Source organism: Grampus griseus (assembly GCF_964374135.1).
Source record: "Grampus griseus genome assembly, chromosome: 5".
In the NCBI taxonomy this organism is placed as follows: domain Eukaryota; kingdom Metazoa; phylum Chordata; class Mammalia; order Artiodactyla; family Delphinidae; genus Grampus; species Grampus griseus.
Genome location: NC_138998.1, coordinates 140,147,437 through 140,170,197, shown reverse-complemented (window position 1 = coordinate 140,170,197; position 22,761 = coordinate 140,147,437). Strand labels below are relative to the sequence as shown.

At 54.0% G+C, this 22,761-nt stretch overlaps 1 protein-coding gene across 1 annotated transcript in view; it reads right to left on the bottom strand.

Annotated features, from left to right (window-relative positions):
• The window catches only part of UMODL1 (uromodulin like 1), a gene marked incomplete at both ends in the record, with an annotated part of 61,021 nt that overhangs the window by 19,154 nt on the left and 19,106 nt on the right, over positions 1-22,761 (bottom strand). Inside the window, 8 exons of the mRNA XM_082655360.1 lie at positions 1,802-2,015; positions 4,558-4,670; positions 6,237-6,494; positions 7,576-8,169; positions 9,267-9,404; positions 14,696-14,915; positions 16,323-16,435; positions 19,242-19,496. Of these exons, the coding sequence (XP_082511486.1) occupies positions 1,802-2,015; positions 4,558-4,670; positions 6,237-6,494; positions 7,576-8,169; positions 9,267-9,404; positions 14,696-14,915; positions 16,323-16,435; positions 19,242-19,496 (1,905 nt within the window). The remainder of the gene's footprint in view (positions 1-1,801; positions 2,016-4,557; positions 4,671-6,236; positions 6,495-7,575; positions 8,170-9,266; positions 9,405-14,695; positions 14,916-16,322; positions 16,436-19,241; positions 19,497-22,761) is intronic.

The following is a 22,761-nucleotide window of genomic DNA, read 5'->3' as shown; positions in this document are numbered from 1 at the left end:
GGAGTCCTGTAAGTGCTGTGATACAGGGGCTACATGCAATGAGCAGGATAAAACATTAAGGAAGAAAGACAAATATCATATGATAGAGCTTATCGGTGGAATCTAAAAAATTGGTACAAGTGAACTTATTTACAAAACAGAAATAGAGTCACAGACGTAAAAAACAAACGTGTGGTTTCCCAGGGTGTGAGGAAGGGATAAATTGGGAGATTGGGATTGACATATACACACTACTATATATAAAATAGATAACTAATAAGGACCTACTGTATAGCACAGGGAACTCTACTCAATACTCTGTAATGACGATATGGGAAAAGAATCTAAAAAAGAGTGGATAGGTGTATATGTATAACTGATTCACTTTGCTGTACAGCAGAAACTAACGCAACATTGTACATCAACTGTACTCCACTAACAATTAAAAAAACAAAAACACAAAGTAAAAAAAACCCCAAAAACAAAGTGGATGAAACATTTTTACAGCTCTTGACAAATACCAGGAAGTGTGAGCAAATCCTGTTCTCCCAGCGCTGTGTGCAGGGGCTGCTTCGCTATCAGGATTATCTTTAAAAAAAAAAATTCCTTGTAGATGGGCGAAAAGAGTAACTCATTTTAATGGGAATGCCTTTGATCCTTCCATCTTTGTTAGTCGCGTGGGAGTCATCTTTCACATATGATCTATTTGGGTCTTTTGTGCCTGTGTCTATTGGGTTCTTAGTATTTTATCACCAATGTGTGTGATCGCTCTTTATTTAGGATATAATTCTTCATCAGATTGTTGAAATTACTTTTTGGTTCACTGCTTGCTTTACAATGGTGACTGTTTTGTTTGACATGAGAGCTTTAACTTTTTATAGAGTCAAATAGTCCAGGCTTTTCCTCTGCAGGCTTAACCCTTCTCATTCCAAAGATCAGAAAAATATTCATCTATACTGTCTTTGATTTCATCCATACATATAACTATAAGCCTTTTATCGTTTATTCTCAGGCATGCTATGTGCTAGGGTCTGAACTGTGTATCCTCAACATCTGTGTGTTGAGGCCTTGACCCCAAGTGTGACTGCATTTGCAGGTGGACCCTTTAGGAGATAATTAAGGTTAACTGAGGTCGTTAGGGACGGGCCCTGATCCGACAGGACTGATGTCCTTATAAAAAGAGACAGCAGAGCGCTCCCCCTCTACACACACAGAGGAAAGGCCAGGTGAGGACACAGCAGGAGGGTGGCCGCCTACACGTCAGGAGCGGGCCCTCACCAAAATCAGCCGGCACCTTGGTCTTTGGACTCCCAGCCTCTAGAACTGTGAGAAAATAAATGTCTGTTGTTTCCATCCATGGTATTTTGTTACAACTCCAGCTGACTAATACAATATGAGAAGAGACTCTAAATAGCCTTTTCTCCCGGCTTTTCTTTTCAATTATTTTTCCTAGGATTTTCCACAGTTTCCTTGGAAACTGTGCTTGGGAGGAAATCTGCCAGCAGAGAGGGACCTGTCTGCCCTCAGCCCATGGAAGAGCAGCAAAGGAGGGAGGGGCAGGATGCAGCCTGCAGAAAGGATGCGGCATCCCCGGGAATCTTTGCAGGTTCCCCCGAAGATTTTTCAACCCTTAAACCTTTTTAAAAAAAAAAAAACCATAGGAGCAATAACAGAGATGAGGGTCCTATCTGTTTCGCATTTTAATCTAATGCAGGGAAGCCGTCAAGAGGAGGCGCATCTTTCAGAAACAAAGCCAGTGGCTAGGATTTCACTGCCTCTCCCTTGCAGAGCAAGCCTCCACCGGGGTCCAGCCTCTGCCTACCCACTATGAAGGGGTCACCTCCGACCACCTCCAGCAGAGAGGCGTTCTGAAAGGCGGCCAGGAACGTGGCAGACACCTCCCGGACATCCACGTCTGCGATGACCAGCAAGTTGAACTCCACCACGACGCTGCCGCTGGAGATGCGGGTCACTTCCACCTGCACCCCACCTGTGTCCAGGTGCTGAAGCATGGAGGCTGGCAAGGAATTCCGCACCTTTAGAGAAACAGGTCTGGTGAGAAGAACCGCGTGCCGAGAGAGGAAACGGGGTCCTCATCCTCTCCTCTGGGGATCGCAGCCAGCAGCAGCGCTGGCCTTGGGAAAGATGTCAAGGCCGCAGGTGAGTTCTGCCCAGTCCCCAGGCCCAGCACGAATGCCGGGGGGGCCCGAGACACGGAGCCCTGTCCCCCAACCAGAGCCAGCCGGTCAACGTGGGGCTAAGTGCCAAAGCCCCACCCTATGGGGCTTGTAACTTGGTAGGGGGCTCACAGCGGCATTTAGCATCTGCTGCTCTTAGCTCAGAGCCCCGGAGGACAGGGCTGAGCAACTGGTCCTAGGGAGGGACACCACCTCTCCGATTCCACTTTTTCCGCGACAGTGCTTGTGGTCTTCATACTGCGGAACATTTCCCCTTCCTTTCTTCCTGCTGCCTTTCCGAAAACTGCTTCCCCGTGGGCATCCTAGTGAGACAGGTAGTTCCTGCCTCTAAAAGCCTTGTTCATTATTCCATCAATCTGGACAGAATCCTACATCACACACCATATTATTCCATTCTAGCCCATCATGGCCAAAATGCCCAGAAAGGTACCCAATCTTGTAATGAGCCTTAAATTGTGCGTATAATGCAAAAGTACTATGGAAGAGCCCACCTCCGCGGTTTGCCCTCACAGAGAAAACCTGGTCTGCATCCGAACTGCATGAGGTTCAAGGGACAGGCTCGTGGATTCCCAGCCTTGGGACAGCCAGTGTGAGCAAGTCTGCTGTTACCCATCAGAGGGTGCAGATGCCCCGGAGACCCCAGAGCCGCCTGCAGTCACATGGCTGCCATCTTTTTCATTGGAAGAGTTGGTCTTCTCTCTCTCTGTCTCTCTTTCTCTCTGGGATTTCCAGAGAGGGATCTGCCAGAGTCTTGGATTAAAATCACTTTTATCTGCATCTCAAGCCAGTCTCAAAGAGGAGTTCCAGGCCCCTTGCTAGGAACTGACAAACAATAAAGTGACACATTAACCCACAACCTCCCAAAATGTGTCCTAATGTCCTACGTAGGTGTTAAATTGCATAATTATTTGCTATCCTGAAACTCCAGACAGACAAAAACTGTCCCCCTAAATAGGCAAAAGATGAAAAGTTTTAAAAAGGAAAGATTAATCAAGGAACTTGGGGTAGCAGTGAAGCTGCCTCATGTGACCACCAGAGCTATGTGAACTGATTTCAGTGATTGTTGTTTAATATGGTGTGTAACTATCATTTAACCTAAGGAAGATTTGATATACATATGAATGAAATCATCAACAGCTCTTGAATCCACACACTGGGCCAGAAGCTGGGGACCTCAGAATAAATAAATAAAGCAGGACCCCAGATCTAGAGGAGTCCCAGTATGACAGTTCCTGGAGGCAGCATGACTTTTATCGGGAACGCTGATGGGATTGAACGGAATCACCAAACGGCGCGGCCACCGGCATTGTTAAGGCGCCACCGTGTTGTGACTCCACCAATAGGTGGCGCTGCCGAGCTCTCTCTAGTCTGTGTCTTAAACCCCCAGAACAAGGAAAAGCTAAACTGTATGAGACGTCCTCTATGCAAACAAGATCATGACAAGTGCATTCTCTATCCATCAAAGGGTAATCTAACCACCAGCAAAAAGAATATGGAGATTGCTCCTCTGACTAAATTGTAATAATATACCATCCCAAAGAATGCCAGTGGGTTGGCGGAGGGCACTGCAAGGGAGAGTAGGAAAAGGAATTTTTTTAAGGTCGGATCATAGTGGCATTATTCACAATAGCCCAAAAGTGGAAGTAACCCAAGTGTTCATCAATGGATCATGGAGAAAGAGAATGTGGTCTGTCCATACAGTGGAATACTATCCAGCCATAAGAAGGAATGAAGTTCTGATGTTGGTACAACACGGATGAACCTTGAGGACATTATACTCAGTGAAATAAGCCAGACCCAGAAATCACATATTGTATGATGCCACCTCTATGAAATACCCAGAACAGGCAAATCCACAGAGACGGGAAGCACACATCTGGTTCCAGGGGCAGAGAGAAGGGCTGATGATGAGCTAACGGGTTTCTTTCTGAGAGGACGAAAACCTTCTGGAATTAGCTGGTGGTGACGGTTGCACAATTCTGCAAATACAGTCTAAACCACTGAATCGTGCACTTTCAAAGCGTGAGTTTTGCGGTATGTGAAATAGATCTCAATTTTTAAATTTTTTTCTTTTTAAGGCCGGGGGAGGTTTTCTGCTCTACAGGGTCCCGCATCAATAAAGAAGTTTTACTGAACAGGAAACAACGTGACGTAAGGATGCAGCAGAGGAAAAGGCATGTCTCCCACCTGCTGATGTGTCTGTTTAATGGCAGATCCAGGACACAAAGGCACCACACCAGAGCTGGAAGTCCCAGCTTCCTTCAGAAGCGAGAAGTCTGTGGCACCTGCAGGTCTGGGTCCCGTTTGGCTGCCACTAAGATGCTACCACCTCCCTCCTTCACATCCCAAAAGAAAACAAGGACCGATGCCACCAACTTACCATCCGAAAGAACAGCTCCAGGAAGGCCTGGTACTCCTTGCTGCTTGCGTTGCGGAAGGATTCTAAGTACTTGACGTTCACTATCCTGACTTTTCCACTGAGCTTCTGGGCCACTGCAGGATGGAGAATAAACACGTTTGCAGGGGTATCAGGTAGCAGAGTATCATCTTATCTTAATAAGAGTATTTTTACGTTGGCCAGGAAGAACATCGAACTGAGGCTGATTTGCACTCTGTAGAGAAGGAACAGCACCTGGTACGCACAGACACAGCCTCCAGCTCCAGAGGACGACGGGACAGAGGCTGGGTGCAGAGGGAGACCCTGCCGGGGGCCGCGGAACCAGCTGAGCCCCTGCGTCTCTCTCCTGCCTGCCTGTGGAGAGGATGGCGACAACTGGAGGGTGTGGCCTGACCTAAAAGCCATCAGGAGCACGAAGGTGCACAGGTGAGAGCAGAGGTGGACCCATCTCAGGCCGGGGTCACACAGACGCGCGGGCCACTCCTCCCTCCAAGCACGGGTGAGACCTCCAGATGGCAGATGTACGCGACAGCCCAGCACCAGCTCTGCTCCGGGGCCGCCCTGCCTGACCGTCCGGCCAGCAGCGACCTCCACTTCTCCAGCTGGCCGTGAACTTGCACTCGCCTTCCTCACCCACATCTCCTCTCTAGTTTCCCAGTTCACAGCTAATTCGTATTTTCAAGCATATAAAAAGAAGTTCTAAACGTTTATGACTTAGGCATCCCCCAATGGGTCACCTTAGGCGTCTCCCAAGGGACGTGCACCCCATCTCGAAGACCACTGTTATCAACTCTTAGACAGTTGCCCAAGATTTGAGGACTAATCTGCAACATCAGGTCTGCCCTTGGCTGTTCAGGTAAGCTGGACATTCAAGAAGATATGTGGATGACAAATGCTAATGAGGAGAAAAGAGGAATTTTTTTTTTTTTTGCGGTACGCGGGCCTCTCACTGCTGTGGCCTCTCCCGTTGCGGAGCACAGGCTCCGGACGCACAGGCTCAGCGGCCATGGCTCACGGGCCCAGCCGTTCCGCGGCATGTGGGATCTTCCCGGACCGGGGCACGAACCCGTGTCCCCTGCATCTGCAGGCGGACTCTCAACCACTGCGCCACCAGGGAAGCCCAAGAAAAAGGGAGTTTTATCTGAATATATAACTATCGACAAGGCTCAGCTCCACCTTACGTTTCACTTGCTCAATTCTACTCCCCTCCCTTTTACTCTGCGGGTCCCAGGCTCAGTGGGCGGGGAGGGGGGCACTCACAGATCTGTCCATCAGCATCCTTCCTGAAAGCCAAGTCCAGGTCTGTTAGGAGTGAGGATGGTCACAGCAAATGGGTAGACCAGCACTGCACCCATTTCCCTGCCACGTACCCACGAGGACCCAGATGGGCGAGCGTCTGCAGCCTCTGCAGAGTCTGGAGCGCTTTGCAAAGCAGCCTCTTTGTCTACCACCTGTCCCTGAAATAAGCCCCCTCCTGTGTGGCCTTTGAACACCAGCTGAGTCTGAAGTGAGCCAGACATTCCTACACTGAGAGGAAAACGGAATCCCAGCATCCGCAAGTTCATGCAGCTATTTTAAACCTTAAGCCACCAAAAATCCTTTTCATGCCTTTTCTCATCCCTTTAAGAACCAGTGGCAAACGCGTCTCTGAAGCCTGTTACCTGTCCTCACTTTCAGGTGGGCTCTGGAACTTTCTTTTCCACATGCTTTGGCCACGATCTCCACCAGGTACAAAACACCAGGCTCTAGGCCAGACAGTGTCAGGCTTGCATTCTGGCTCTCCAGGTGCACAGTGGGGGTCCGCGCAGAAACCAGGGTGAGCTGGAAAGTGGGGCGCAGGGTGAGATCCGCCACCCATGCCACGTGAAAGCCCGTGCTGGTCACATTGGAGACGGTGACCCTTCCGATGGGCGTGGGAGCTGAGAAGTGGAATATAAGTTCCCTGATTAAAATCAGTCCAACGTTCCCAGGAGACAGGAAGGAGAACCGAACCCCCTCCCCCCGCCACGGGGACATGAGAGTCCTCAGGGGAGGCCAGCCCAGGGGAGTCAAGTCCCCCAGCTTCCACCTACACATGTGGATGCAGAGTCCCTGGACAGCCCCTGAGCCCTGGGCTCCCAGGGACGGCACCCCTGCCCCTTAGGTTTGCTCTGTGCCCACCCCTGAGGTCCCGGGACCTCTGGAAACAAAGTTTTCTTGAGCAGGTTCTGGGCAGCTCCTCCAGAGCGGCTGCCCCCCTCGAGCCCTGGGCGGACTCCCCAAAAATCAGCCTGGTGGGCCTTGCTGGTTACAGACCATTCCTACAGGGGACTTGGGTGATGTATGTGGGCTGAAGAGTTTAGTTTCGGATCTAGCCCTGTGCAGCAGAGGAAATGCATCAACGGAGCTGCTTTCAACAGCTGGATGCAATCCAGGGCCAGGCCAGCTCCGTGAGCTCACACGGGGATGCCAAGGCCACCTCCCTCCTCGGGAGGCGCAGGCCAGGCCCGTGCCCTGCACAGAGTGGCTGCCTGTCTCCTGGGGTATCACCCAGGGGTCTTGGTGATGGCTCAAGCCTCTACAAGTAATGGGTAATGTGGAACTGCCGGGGGTCAGTATGGCTGGGAGGGTACAGAGCTGCTGGGGGAGCTGCAGCAGGCTTGGGGATGCAGAACTTCTGGGGAGGTACAGAAAGGTTGGGGGCCCAACCCCGCAGGGGGGATGCGCCCCGTGCTCAGTGCACTTAATGCAACACATGCCCAGCTTCCTGCTCCAGCTATTGGCAATCGGGAGGCTTAGGAAGGGGGAGGACCGGGCTGGAGGGAAAGCGGGGAGACCAAGTTCTCACCCTTACTAGACCGGAAGCCGACCGCCAGGGGACAGAGCTGCACGGCACTGGGTTGGTCTCACCCAGTGCTACTGGACTGCCCTGGAATGGACGACTGCGTGAGCCTTTGCTGAAGGGAGTTCACACACCAGCAGCTCCCCATGGCCCTGGGACGCACCCTTCCTGCCACTCACCGCAGGCTGGGGTCTTCAGAGATGCAGGTGTGGTGGCCGAGGGCAGGTCTGGGGAGCCGGAGGGTCCAGGGTCTGAGTTTTGTGGCCACGCGGGGTCCAGAGGTACTGGCTGCGTGTCCCTCGTGGGGAGGCTGGCGTGCCACTCAACGTGGTCCATGGGGCCCTGGGTAGGAGCGGGCCGGAAGAGCGGCTCCGTGGTGGAGTTTGGGGCCAGCCATCCTGGGGAGGCTGGTAGGCTGTCCATGGCCCCAAGAGGGGAGCTGTGGGTGGGCCCCGGAGCCCGGGAGGAGAAGGTGCCAGCCACCCTGCTGGCCGCCCACTGGCTGGTGCCCAGGCCTGGGGCCACGCTGGGCTCCCCCTCCACGGCTGGCCCAGTGCTGTTCCTGCCATGACCGAGCACGCTGCTGACCCCTGTCCTGGGCGGGAGCCCTGGGGTCCAGGCCTGGCCTGCTGCAGTGGTGCGCCGCGGGTATCCAGGGCTGGGGGACAAGGCGGGGGTCTCCAGGCCGAGGGCTGTTGTTTCTGTGCTGGGACCTGGGGCTGTTTCGCCTGTCACCGGAGATGGTGCACCACCGGTGGGGCTCACCACGTCACCTGCCGAGACACATCCTCTCTCAGACGGGGCGTCTGGTCTACTCTGGTCAAGAGCCCCCCCCTCAGGTGACTTTAAGAGGGGGCACAGGCTATCCCCATGGGTGGTTAAGAATGTTTGCCACGGCCCTTGTTTGTGGTCTCCCAAGAGCTCTCTCGGAAGGCCCTGGAGCCTCTCCATTTGATCAGTGAGGATGCCGTGACCCTGAGATTAGGGGGTCCACCTGGGAGGCTGCAGAACCAGGACATAAGTGCGAGGCTTGGCTCTTGCTGGCCTCAGATGGACCGTGGAGCCGCGGGCCTTTGGAAATGGGGATAATTTCCCCCAAATGTGTGCTCAGTGTGGGGCTAGGTTCTGGTCACTCTTATCAGCTCGCTGGGCGACACAGGTATAAGAAAAAGGATGGGAGAAGAGAAGCTGTGTGGGTCTTAGGAAGTGGGACACTATACACAGTAGTTAAGGACTAGAGGCTTTCTCCCAGGGAACCATTCTCTTGCTTCCTCCAGCCAGAAAGCCTTTGCAGGGATGGCAAACAGGTAGCTGAGCACCTATGCTGCCCACCCTGTGTCCAGAGCAGACATTGCTAGTCGATCACAGCATTTTAAGTCTGTATGCGACCTCCTCCGGCTTCTGAACTCAGCACGCCAGGTGGCCCTAACAAACTGATCAGAACTTGCCCCCAGAAACGTTGGGGCAGAGACACGCCAAGAATGGGGCTCAGAGACCCCACATCAAGGCCTTCTCCATGCTCACCGGGGCTCCTACACCATCTTGGGGTCCAGTCCACCCAGGGAGGGACCCCTGCCCCCAGGGGTTTCATCATGACTTTCTCTGACCCTTTCATTCATAAAAATAATTTAAAATCATACTTTAAAACTGCACTGGTATAAAGACTAGATTCGTAATTGATATTTACTGTTATTAGATTCTTTTTTTCTTTTGATATTAAAAGCAATTAAATCATTCTCATGGGCCCCTAACAGTATGGTGGGCCCCAGGCACCGTGCCCACCCTGCTTGAGGAGAGCCAGCCCTGCTCCACCCCAGGTCCTCAGGGAGGGGGCTCAGCCCAGAGCTGGGGGCTTGGGGACAGGGCGCACCATCACAGGCCCGGCCCGGTCTGGAGGGGTGGGCATCCCTGGCCGTCCGGCACCGGCAGGTGTACGAGCCCTCAAGGTTGATGCACTGGGCGGCCGGCGAGCAGTCGTGCTGCAGGCTGTCTGCGCACTCGTCCCAGTCTGTGGGCGGGGAAGAGACAGGACACGAGCGGGTGAGAAAACGGCCAGAGACTGCTCAAGCAGAGCGCCATGGTGGCAACTTCCTGCTGACCAGAGTCCTTGCAGCGAACGACAAGGGGTGGAGCAGGGCGTCAGTGAAGCCCTCGGCATCCAGCACCCGGGGCTGGCGGTGGGGTTCCCTGCACAGAGCCCTCCCTGCAGCTCCTCTCTGGGCCAAAGCGACAAACCAAAAGCCCGCCCTTGCCCACCTCCAGCGCTGGCTGGCTGATCTGGGGGCAGAGGTTAGGGAACGTTGGGATTCCTGTGGAGGTATTAGCACCCACAGGTGTGAATATATTCCCCTCTTGTTTATTCTTTGTTCATAAGGTGCTTTCTCTTCCCTCTGACAAGCCAACATCCCCTCCTATTTAGTGTCTCAAGAAAGAAACAGAAAAGTAACTGAGCCAGGAGGTGTCCAGTTAGTATAACATGAACTTTCCAAGACACAGATAGGACGGCTGTAAATACCTCCCCCGCGAGTCTGGGAGATGATTGTGAGAGACCCCAAAGCCCCGTGCCCCTGGGAAGCCCTGACCCTTCTGACCTGGGCAAGGAAGGCTCAGTGAGCCCCCAACCCTGTAAATCCCCCCAAACCCTTCCCTGCCACAGTCCTTTCTCGGCCTCTGAACTCGAACTTATTTACAAAACAGAAATAGAGTCACAGACGTAGGAAACAATCTTACGGTTACTGGGGGGAAAGAGGGGAGGGATAAGTTGGGAGATTGGCATTGACATATACACACTACTGTATATAAAATAGATAACCAGTGAGGACCTACTGTACAGCACAGGGAACTCTACTCGATTCTCTGCAATGACCTGTATGGGAAAAGAATCTAATAAAAGAGTGGGTATATGTATACGTATAACTGACTCACTTTGCTGTACACCTGACAGGAACACACCATTGTACCTCAACTCTACTCCAGTAAAAAATAAACAAATAAAAATAAACCCTTAAGCAATCAGTACTCGAGCTGTATTTCAGGCTGGGAGGAGCCGGGGGTCGGGAAGCAGTCTTCCCACAGCTCTAGAAATCCATCCTTCAGCCCAGGTCCAGCTCTACGGGTCGCTGCCCGTCCCATCCCCGCCCAGGAGAGCAGGTGGCTCTTAACAGAGTTGCCTCTGCCAGCGGGGGAGACTGGGTGCCTCGACGGGGTGAGGTTACCCTCGAGGGGTGGCTACCAGGCTTCCCGAGAGCTGCAGGCGGGGTCCCCGAGCCAGGCTCCGGGCACCAGCGAAGCCCGGACTTGGCTGGACTTCAAGTCAAGATGAGGCATGAGTCCAGTTTTGTGCAGAGAAAACCCCGCCACTGAGCGCTCAGAGGCCGGTTTCGTGGGTTTCAGTTTCGCTTCTTGTGATCTTTACAGAAGCAGCTCCCACGAGCCCAGCAGACTCATCCGCCGATGCAACAGTTACACCCTGACCCAGATCCCCCTGGAGCGCAGCCTGACCTCCAGGTGGCTCGAAAGCGCCGGGGGCTTAAGGCCGGGGCTGGAACCAGGCCCGCCGGGCAGCAGGGCCACGAGGAGAGCGGAAGCCCCCGTGGAGACCTGAGCTCAAACCGCAGAGCCCTGGAAGCTATCTTGGGGAGGTGATTCCCCACCCCCTTCGCTCCGCCAGCACGTGGCTCAGGGGTAAGTCTGAGGAAGATGCAGACAACTCTGTTGTCTTGTATAGAAGCCCGAGGCCTGGCAGTTCCTGGGTTCAGAGCGGGAGGCGGGCCTGCGAGCCGTGAGAGCTGCCAGGCGGCCTTTGCGCCTCCTGGGCCGCCAGACGAGGATGTGGGCAAAAGCTGCTGGTGCAGGACCTGTCCTCTGCTCCTGCCGGCCCTGAAGCGGGGATGAGGACGTAGCCCACCTCCCGGAGGAGGCGGCAGCTGCGACAGAGCCAGGACTCCTGGCACATGTAAACCCCCAGGAATGAGGTGGGGAGGCCCGAGGACGAGCTGCCCCATCCCTGAAAAGGCAGGCTCCTCGGGAGGCCCCAAACTGTCTTTGGGGCCCAGGTGGCCTTCAGAAGTGAAGCCTGGCCAGAGTCCTCAGCCCTTCCTGGGGGCCAGATTCTCACTCAAGGAGGAAGGTAGTCACAGAGAACTGGGTTCTAACGGCGGCAGGAACAGAGGCTGGACCAAAGGCAGTGCCACCGAGTCTGGAGGAAGCAGGCCCACCCCCGCAGGCCAGGTAGACCGTGACAGGCCCGGGGCCAGGCTCCCCTGCTCGTCCTCCGTCACCCACCGCCCACAGAGGCCACAGGAAGGTCCACTGCGCCTATGATGCTGTCAGGGGTGCACGGCCGACTGGAAGCTTCGGGGAGCGTGGCTAGGCCAGTCCTGAGATCACAGAGAGGGCGCTGCCCCCCAGTACTGAGGTGACCCCAGGGGAACCCCTCACACAGAACGGCACCGCCATCAGGCCTCGTCTGGCTGGCGTCTGCACAGGGCACTAAGCACGAAGGGGCCACATAGATGCACGTGGAGGCCCAGGGGGTCGTCTGCACGTGGAGCAAATGAGCAGGACAGCCCTTCCTGAGCAGATTTTAAGGAAGGGGAGGGGCGAGGGTGGGACGGGATGGAAGTGGGGCGGGATGGAAGGACTGGTGAGGGCTCGGGGACCCTGCAGGACCTTCCGGGCCTGAGAACTCACCCGACATACGAAAGAAAGGGCATCCTAGGGAAGACTTAAACCGAAATGTCGGCGGCGCTGTCAGATGTGCGCCGGGCACCCCGCTGACCCCACACCTGCAGGGTCCCTTATTTACCCTCCGGGGGGATGGGTCAACCTTCCTGTCTCTCAGCTGAGCACACCGAGGCCCAGGAGGCGACGTGCCTTGTACAGGGACCCACGGCGAGGCAGTGTCAGAGCTGGGATTCCAGCCTGTCCCGTGAGGCCCCCTCCCGCCAGGCAGTGTAAGCAGGGCCAGAGGCCCGGGTTGCTACTCAGCACTGAGCCTCCCCGCACGGGCACGGCCCCCCTGGAGGGAGACCAGGACGCGTGGCCACCCAGTGACCCGGGCGGGGTTGGTATGGGCCTCGGGGAGAAGATGAGGTCGTGACAACATGACCGCCACGCTGCTGGGACCCGTGGATTCACAGCAGCGAGAGCTCGCAGATAACCCGGGAAAACTCAGCAGTGCCAACACCATTTCTGTGGGGTCGCTGAGGAAGGAGCTTTCCGTGATGCGGTTTGTTGAATTTTTGTGGAATCACAATGAGTGTGCTTCTCCAGTTCCCCGGCCGTGCCTGCGGGGCTGGGGGCTCTGGGCCGGTGGGGAAGGCGGGGGACTTCGGTTCGGGCCTCCCCGGGTGAGGGTTGCGGCCCGGGGGCTGCCCCTCGGGCTCTGGATCAGGGGACTCTGTGCAGGGCAGAGCCATCTCGTCCACCAGTAAACAGCTGAGGCCTCCTCGTGGCCCTGGGAGACCCTCCCACCTTGGCCCTCAGCTCCGGAATGTGAAGCAAACAGCCTACCGTTTTTCAGGGATGCTGCAAGGTGAGAGCCTGCTCGGGGCTCCCAACTTCCAAGGATACTTCCAGAACTTTGTGGGGTGGGGGGGGCTTCAGAAGGATGAACCCTGGGATATTAGCAATGCAGGGCACCTCTTCTTCCTTTGTATGAGTTTGCTGAGGCTGCCATCACAGACTGTCCCAAGCTTTCGAGCTGGCTTAAAACAGAATTCATTCTCTCACAGTTCTAGACGCCAAAGTCTAAAATCACGGTGTTGGCAGGGCTGGGCGCCCTCGGGCTTTCGGGGAGGGTCCTTCTTGCCTCTTCCGGCTTCTGGTGGCCCTTTGAGCTCCTCGGCCTGTGGCTGCGTCACCTCTGCCTGCATCTTCACGTGGTGTCCTCCACGGTCCCTGGGTCATCTCCTTTCCTGTCTCTTCTAAGGGCACTGCCATTGGACTTTGGGCCCACCCTGATCCAGAAAGATTTCTGATCCTTCATTTCATCTGCAAAGACCCTTCTTCCAAATATGGTCACGTCTGAAGTTAGGTGTGTACTTCTCTTTGGGGCCACCATTCAACCCACAGCATCACTTGACAAAGCTCTGGAATAACCTGAGCCCTGATGCCAGGGGATGAGGCTGGGAAGCATCTCGAGGTTAGGGCTGGATCTCCAGAAGACGGATCTGTCTCAGGTGGGAGTGCAGGCTGAGGGTCCACCCACAGGCTGCCCGGCGTCTGCCCAGCACTTATCCCCTGAACCCAGGCAGGCAGGCCCACCAGGTGCAGAGGGCCGCCATCATCTCCATCCCCGAGGGGGTGAATGACAGAGGAAGGGACCCCAGGCTCAGCAGGAAGGTGTTTCCCAGGCGTGACTTCAGGTGTGACACTCCCACGGCCCCTTCTCTGCATTCGTGGGCTGGGGGAGCTTGGGACAGCAAGCTGGCAGGCGACGAGGCTCAAAGGAGTTGACAGCGCTCACTCTGGGACCTGCTCCACTCGGGGGTGGTGCGTTCCATAGATTGAGCCCCAAACAGGCTCTTTGATGTAGAGACTGCAGTGCCCTCACCGCACAACGGAACTTCATCCCTGCTTTGACAGCAAAAGCTTCCTGACGTGACAGCTCGCTGTCTCTCTATGTCTGTCTCTCTCTGTCTCTCACTGCCCCCTCTGCATCCCCTACATCTCTCCCTCTCTCTGTCTCTTGATGTCTCTGTCTCTGTCTTATCTCTGACTCTTATCTCTGACTCTGTCTCTCCCTCTGTCTCCATCTCTCTCTCTCTCTCACTGCCCCCCTTCCCCCAACCCCCTCTCCCCGCCTCTCTCCATCTCTGTTTCTCCATCTCTCCCCCCCTCTTCCCTAATCTGTGACTTCCTGTATCACCAAGTAAAATTACAAGCCTTTGGGCTAATGAAATAGATCTCCACGTTAACAAGGCGCACAGCAGCCAGGCCTGGCTGGGCCCCGACGCAGACACGGTAAGCTCCGTCCCTGTGCCCTTCGTGGACCCTCCAGCCCGGTTCCACCCTGGGTTCTGGTGGCAGCTGAGAAACACCATCGAAGGGAATAAGTGTCCCTGAGCTCCAAGGGGTGCTTATCCCGTCAGGAATTGGAGGTGTGGGACACAGGTGGGCTCACTGTTTCGGGGCGGCAGCCCCAGGCCCCAGTCCCCATGGAAGAACACGGAATACGGACTCAAATTTCATTTGCTTCATCTTTTGGAACAAAGTGAATGTTGATCAGGACTAACGCAGCCTGGACTTTGGAGGGCATCGGGGCGGCACACCCTGGGCACGGAGAGGAGGACCCACCTTGCACAAGCGTCTCCGACTGGTCCACCTGGAACACGGTGCTCGCCCACAGAGGCGGGAGCATGGGGGACAGCGTGGACACGCCCACCGGGAACTCGGGGTCCTGCACCGTCAGTCTGAGCCTCACCACCACGCTTCCGGCCCGGAGAGACACGACCTGCATCCTCAGCTTCCCTCTTCGGTACAAGTCAGAAAGCGCCGGCGGAAAGGAGGTTGCAACCTGGCCCAGAAGAGGCAACAGATGCTCAGAGGCAGCAGACTTTTCCATCAAAGCCTTCAAAACCAGTCAGCGGGGCCCCGGGTGTGACACGTGGATGGTTCCCAGAATCCACGTGTCCTCTTCCTGACCAAGAGGGGGCGCCCAGCCACCCTCCTCGGGGAACAGCAGAGTTACCCCCTCCAGCTCACTGCAGCCCTGGGACAGTGGGCCGGGCCCGCTCCGTCTTGGTAAGGACTCAGAGACCATGACAGTCGGATCTCCATCCTGCAGCCCTAGATGCACAGCCCACTCTGGGTGCCCTGGAAACCGGTGCGAAGATAATGTGTGTGTGAGAGAGATGGCTGGATGGACTGATGGACGAAAGCAGCAATCCCGTGGCTCTTCGGAGCTGCCCCCCTCCCACTGGGCTGTATCCCCAGGAAACAGGCACAGCCAGGTGATCAGGGGCACCTGTGCCCGAGCAAGGAGACCCAAGCCTCGCCCACATTCCTCCTACACCACTCCTGCACCCACAGGCGAATTACTGCTAGAAACAAGGGAGAATTCTCCAGGAAAGTTCAAAAACCAACTCCTCTCTGCAAGTGAACATTGAGAGGCGACTCTCCTTCCATCCCTCCCATGTCCACACATTCTGCAAGTAGAAGCCTGGACTGCCTTCTTGTTTCAGAATATCTTTCTAAGACGTTTCTATGATGAACAGCCTTGGGAGAGAGAGGATGGCCCCGTTCAGAGCAGAGCAGATCTGTTCACCATCTGATGTGGTAAAGATAACGTATCCCCGGAGCAAGGTTTAGGCAGGTTTGCATGAGGTCCTCAGCTGTGATGCAGATGTACTGCATGTGCGTCACCCACCGGGCTCCCTCTGCATCACCCCCGTGGGACTTGGGGGCCAGCAGGGCACCAACGTGATGCTCGTGCCGCCCGCTGTGCTGTGAGGGAGGGAGTCCTTTGTCTCTGACCCAGGCATCTCGTGTCCTCTGCCAGCATCCATGCAACAGGCTAACTTACTAGCTTGCAAGAAGGGCCAAATCCTAGCCCTCTCCCAGTTACTGACAGGTTGGCAAGTCGCTTTTTTCTCCAGCTCAGCATCCCAGGATAGATGATAGCTGCTACTGGCCTGGTTCCCCCAAGCCTCATGCTGGTGCCCGCCTTCAGCCCCAGGGAGGAACGGATGCTTTGATCGCTGGTAAATGCTTACTCAATGAAGCTGCCCCAGAGAAGGAGAGCAGAGGCCCCAGGTCCCCCAAACAGAAGGTTCGACAAAAAACCCAGCCGAGCCATCAAGTGGTCCAGCCCGTTTGAATCAAAGTTGGTTTGTCCCCAAACCTATTTTAAGTCACGCATGAAAGGGGGCACAGGGCGGGTTTCTGGCTCCGGCTCTTGGAAAGCTCCTCTGCCGGGCTTTACCTCGTGCAGCAGCTGCTGGGAGAAGTTCTGGAACTCGGGGCTCCCACGGTCCAGCAGCCCCTCTGTCACGTTGCGGTTTAGGATCCTGACAGTGACTTCGAACACCCGGGCATCTGAGACAGACGATGACACAAATTAGCTGAAATCCGGGGAGCGCGAGTCACACGCTTTTCTGTCAATGTTTTCCAATCTCCCCTACTCTTTGGAGGAGAATTTTTTGGAAAACAGATTGAGGCATGAGTCTGAGGTTTGGTAGCCACATTGGGGGAAACCAGCGTGAGGAATATATGCCTCTACGCTGGAGTGAAGGGAACTCAGACATAGACACACACTTTTAGAGCCAAAGCAGGGGGACAAGTTACAGACGTCACATGGCTCACACCGGCGGGAACTGGGGTTCAACCAGCCATGTAGGGTCCGAAGGCCCCTCCAACGATTCCTCACCCAGTGCGGCCGCTGCTTTCCTTGGCACACGCCCCAGCCAGGCCCCTGACACTCAGGTGACAAGTTCATCCTGATTTCTCTGGGACTTTCCCATTTTCCCACCAGAAGTCCCACCTCTCAAGAACCTACTCTGTCCCGGACAAAACGATAGGGTTGGTCAGCCTGTAAGGGACGTGTCCTTTTCTTTGGACATAAGCAAACCTGGAAAAGATTCAAGATGGGACATGGGAGCATGTCTCTTTCGATACCAAGAATGAAACCCACATCCACAGCAGACCCTGCAGCCATGATCTAGATTCTAATGATCTGAAGGCACTCACAGTTTGTCCCACCCTGGTTCTCCACCAGCCAGCGAGCTTCGCGCCGGTGGGGCAGAGTTTATCACCGCTGCACGCACACAGCCCCAGAAATGACACCAACGTTGTTTAGCGTACATTTCTAGATGGGGGCCCCTCTGAACCTTCTCCCACCTTAGCAAGAGGAACGAGTATCCCTTAGGGTCCGAGATTCCCAGGCTCCGGTCCTGCCCACATCACAGAGCCTCTCGGGAGGTGGGTATCCACCAGTGCTTCGGGAATCCAGACTTACCGTGAGGCCCCGGGTCTCCACTGCTACGATAATCTCTATGGCCTCCAACACAGCAAGCATTTAATAATGTCAAGTGAATTAGCTAAGACCTTTAAAGTGAATCGAGCTTCTTAAAAAAAAAATAGGGCTCTGCAAACATAAGGCATTTCTACAATACAGAGAAGGAACGAGAATCCAGCTGGGGAAGGAATCAGCTTGTAATCAGGAGTCTTATGGAATCTTCCAAATTATCTCCTCTGCGTTGGAATGTAGGTATTTTTTCCTGAGGGCACAGAGTCCATGGGGTTGGGGCAGAGCTGCATGTTCCTACCGCCCGTCCCAACTGAGATGAATTCGCGCTGGGATGTTGGTCCCACCAATTTTCACTTCTGAGATGAGTTGTGGGGGAACAGAGGGTGGAAGTGATCTGTGGGGATGGAGCCCCTCACGGTCCCAGTTTCCTCAAAGGGAAAAGAGTGTTCCCCCCATTTTCTCCGTGGAGCAACTTGAAAATAAAACAAGAGGGTAAGGTGGCACAAGTTTGGAAATTAAGGCTTGTGCAAAATTAAGGGCTCGAGTTTTTGCATGGCCGGGGTTCTGGGGGCCCTCTGGGGGCCTGTTCTGCGTGTTTGCCATTTAGCAGGGGTCGGCCCCCATCAGTGCATAGAGGGTGTAGGCCAGACCCCCCCAGCCCTCACTCACTCACTGCCACCATCACTGTCACTGGCGTTATCCCTACCCGTGAGACAGAACCCCCAGAGGGTCCTTTTTTTTTTAATTTTTATTTTATATTGGAGTCTAGTTGACTAACCATGTTGTGTTAGTTGCAGGTGTGCAGCAACGTGAATCAGTTCTACATATATCTATTCTTTTTCAGATTCTGTTCCCATTTAGGTCATTGCAGAGTACTGAGCAGAGTTCCCTGTGCTATACGGCAGGTCCTTGTTGGTTATCTATCTTAAATAAGTAGTGTGTTTATGTCCGTCCCAGACTCCCAATCTATCCCTCCCCCCAACCCTCCCCCCAGCCATAGCATCTTTCATACAGTGATTTCTGCCCTCTGCCTGCTCTGAACCCCCAGGCTGGGTCTCCTACCCAGCTCCGGTCCCAAGACCAGAATGTCTCAGAGCCACCCTGTCCGTACGCACACTCCCACGTCCCACTGCCAGAGGCCAGCCTAGGAGGGAACTCCCCGGGCCGAACCTGACAGAGGTCTACACCACCAGGGTAGCACCACGACCAGGCAGAGGGGAGGTGGCATCACGGGGCAGGGCCAGTGTCGGCCACCTGGCAGAGTCACGTGGGTCACGCCAGCTGCCTCCTGGACACTGGAATCCCCAATTCATGCCTACGCTGTGTTTATTTGGGGCAAAAATTTCTTCAGGGCTCCGATGCAGTGGGCATCATGTTAGCTTTGCAAGTGCACGGCATGGGAAATGAGGCATACTTCGTGACGATCTTACAGATGCTCAGCTCTTGGGTTTGGGGAAGTTATACAGACTCAGCTGTGTGGAATTAAGTGTGGCAAAAGTTCCTTCGATGCGTGCGAACCGCTACCCTCTTCTGCTCTACTATACTTTGGGCTTCACTCTCTCTGACTGCATTATGCGTCCTTCAAACCACAGCAAAATGGGGTCTTCAGAGAGCCCTCATCACCCCAGGTGTCAGAAGAGCCCCCAGTCAGGATGAGACGCAGGGGAGCGAGGGGAGCCTGTGCTGGGCCACGAGCACCGTGGCACTGCTCCGGGACACAGAGCGCACTCACTGCCCCCCAGGAGAGTTGGGGCCAGGTCAGTGACGGCCCCTGTCCTGCTCGTAGGAAGCACGTGATTAGAATCACCAGGGCCAGCAGACTAGTCTAGAGAGACAGACTCACAGGTCATGTGGATTTCAGACATGTGGCCTTACCGGTCTTGACAGTGACCGTGGTGGTGACGTTGGCCCAGCACCCCTGGTAGCTGGTCCTCACCGCATACAGCACTCCGGCCTCCAGCCCAGCCACCTCCAGCCTCGTCCCCCGGGTGCTGGCGTTCCTGAGCAGCTCCTCAGCCTGGTAAACCTGCACCTGAAAAGTGCAGTTCTGGGTGGAGTTTAAACTCCAAGACACTTGAAAGCTGCTGCTGGTGACGTTGAGGACCACGAGGTCTCTGATGGGAGGGCAGTCTGCAAAAGGGCAGAAGGAGGAAGACGCAGAAAACGTCAGAGAGAAGCAACAGAAACAAAAGTCAACAAGTGGGTCGACATCAAAGTGAAAAGCTTCGGTCCCACTTGAAACCATCCACAAAATGAAAAGGCAGCCTACACACCGGGAGGAAAATCTGCAAATCATATATCTGAGGAGGGGTTAATATCCAAAATATATGAAAATCATACAACTCATTAGCAAAAATAAAAACAATAATCATAATCCCATTTTAAAATGGGCAATGGATCTGAATAGACATTTTTCCAGAGAAGACACACAGATGGCCAACAGGCACGTGAAAACGTGCTCAGCATCACTGACCATCTGGGAAATGCAAATCAAAACCGCAGTGAGGTAGCACCTCACACCTGCTAGCATGGCTGCTATCAGAAAGACAAGAGGGAAGAAATGCTGGACAGGGTGTGGAGAAAAGGGAACCCTCGTGCGCGGCTGGTGGGAATGTAAATTGGTGCAGCCACTATAGAGGACGGTATGGAGGTTCCTCAAGAGATGAAAAATGAAACTACCATATGATCCAGCAATTCCTTTCCTAGTTATTTATATGAAGGAAACAAAATCACTAACTCAAAGGGATACCGGCACCCCATGTTCATTACAGCATTATTTACAATAGCCAAGCCATGAAAACAACCCGGCTGTTTTTGTAGCTGTGGTCATTATGGTGTGTGATGGGCTGAACTGTGTTCCCCTAAAACTCGTGTGTGGGGTCCTAACCCCCCAGTGCCTCAAAATGTGGCCGTATGTGGAGACAAAGTCATTAGAGAACTTGTTAAGTTAAAGTGAGGTCATCAGGGTGGCCCTAATGCACCCTGACTCGTGTCCTTATAGAACAGGAGATGAGGACACAGCCAGGTAGAGGGAGGACCACGTGAGGACACGGGGAGGAGACGGCCGTCTGCACGCCAAGAGGCCTCTGAAGGCACGAGCCTGCCAACACCTTGCTCTTGGACGTCCAGCCTCTGGACTGTGAGAGAGTAACTTCCTGTTGTTTAAGCCCCGCAGTCTGTGGTGTGTGTTACGGCAGCCTGAGCAGATTAATGCAGGGTGTGATGTTTCTGGGCTACGTTTATAAATGCTGTCTCAACACAGATTCAAAGGGCCTGTTCTTCTGAGTAACAGGTACTTGATCGTTTGCCCGAGGTCTTCTGCTCAGCTAATTCATCACCCAAACAATGGCCCATGGGGAAGCAGGACTCCGGAGTCAGGCTGCGGTGTCCTGCGTTTTCATATCGACATTCATGCCTTAGGGAGTAATACTCAAATATAACAACCAATGTGTATTTTAATGCTCAGATGGAATTAAATGTCTTTTTTGGGGAGAAAAATTCTGGCTTCACAGCAGGCACCTGGCCAATATGAATTATACAAAGCCTAGGGTGGCCCTCAGTCTATAGACACCACCATTTTTACAGCAGAATTTGATTTCTATAAGAAACAAGCGATGAGGAGATTTTTTTTAAATCTTTTGCAAAACCACAGTAAAGAAAAAAGAATTAAAATATATGTGAAGTTTCCAAAGCCCTTCCTGTAGGGATTCATAGGATATATGCTTTCTAATATTACAAAAAAATTGTCTTTCCGACAAATGTGTACGCTTCCTTTCAGTAAAAATTAAAATTGGCACAATTCAACACATTTCCCTTTTTGCCTTGGCTGCCAAGAGGCTCAGGATCAAGGCTGGTGACCCACCCTCATCCTGCAGCTCAGCCCTGCTGGGTCCTCCCTGAGCCGCCCTTTAGAAATGGCAGTGCCCTGTGGACGTGCTCCCCTACCGTGAGTCCCTGCAGGTCCCCGCAAAGCACGGGTATAAACTGGTGGATGCTGGAGAGACAGGTGAGCCCAACCCTCCCTCCATCTAAATTCTCGCAGCTTCCTGAAAACTCTCCTTGCATGCAGAGGTAGCGTGTGCTTTGAAGGAGACGCGTTTGTCCTTTTCACTGAATTGTCCAGTATTTTTCTGTGCCTTTGTCTCACAGGTGGTTTTCACTCTTTATGACGCTGTCCTTTGTTTCAGCTGAGGACTGGACAGCAGCTCAGGCCCTGAGACCGTGGGTCTCACCCCCACCTCCCGGCCACTGGGACCATGAAATCAAGACAATCACCTTCTGGGGGTCTAATAACCACGTAACTTTTCGGTCTGTGTCCCCAGGAACGTGTCACTGAGAAAGTAAGGAAAAGCTACAACTTTTCTAAAAATCTGCTAAAAGCACGGAATGTTCTGATTCACGCAAACCATACAACACCCAACATTCTTTCAATCCCGCAGGTGGCCACACGACACCTGGCAAATAGGACAGTGAGGCTGAGAACGAGGCCTGAGGCCTGGTTGCCGCATGCAGCTCGCAACAAGGTTGCAACCCCACGTCCTGGTTGCCACTCAGGCATCACTCGATGTGGAACAGCAAACGAATCCGTATTATGGGCCAAGCACGAGTGCCTCCAGGCTGAGGGGAATTAAAATAGAAAGGGTCCCCTAGGTGTTGGAAAGAACTCCGGGACTGGCGTTTAGGAAGTCTGAGAGGGTATCGGGCTGGCTGGAGACATATCCACGGTTTAAATTAAGACGCCAGAGGGTCCCTAGAACACTGGGATAAGGAGCCACCAACAGGGTGGTTTCGACGGCTATGAAACCCTCAGAAGCATCTGCAGAAGCTGCCGTCTGCCCATGGTCCCTGCAGCTAAGGCGCTGTGGGCGTGTGGCCCTCTCATCCGTAGAAATAAGTCCTCCCTGCAGAGAATGCTACAGCCGAACATTTGTGTAGCTCTTTCTCCAATTTATTACCTTGAGACGTTTACAATTGTCCGGATTCAACCGTGTTTGACCAACCACGGTGGCTATTTCATACGGTTTGACATTTATTGAGCACCTACTAGGTATCCAGCACAGTGATGGAAACAAGGATGGATTAAGGTCCACAGCGATGCCAGACACACACATGGGATGTCCAAGCCAGTGTGGCCAGTGTCGTAGCAGCAGTGGGGACACGGGGCTGTGGGGACACCCACGGCGCTATGGGCACCCCCTCCCACTACAGGCATCATGCTGCCAGCCAGGCCATCAGTGACACACTTAGAGCTGCCCTTCTAACAATACCAAGTAATAGGTTCTACTGTACTATGATCCCATTTTACAGAGGACGAAACTGAGGCCTAGAAAGGTCAAGTCGAGAGTCAATGGCAAAGCCGTCCAATCACTCATGACCAAGTTCCCATGCTGCACTC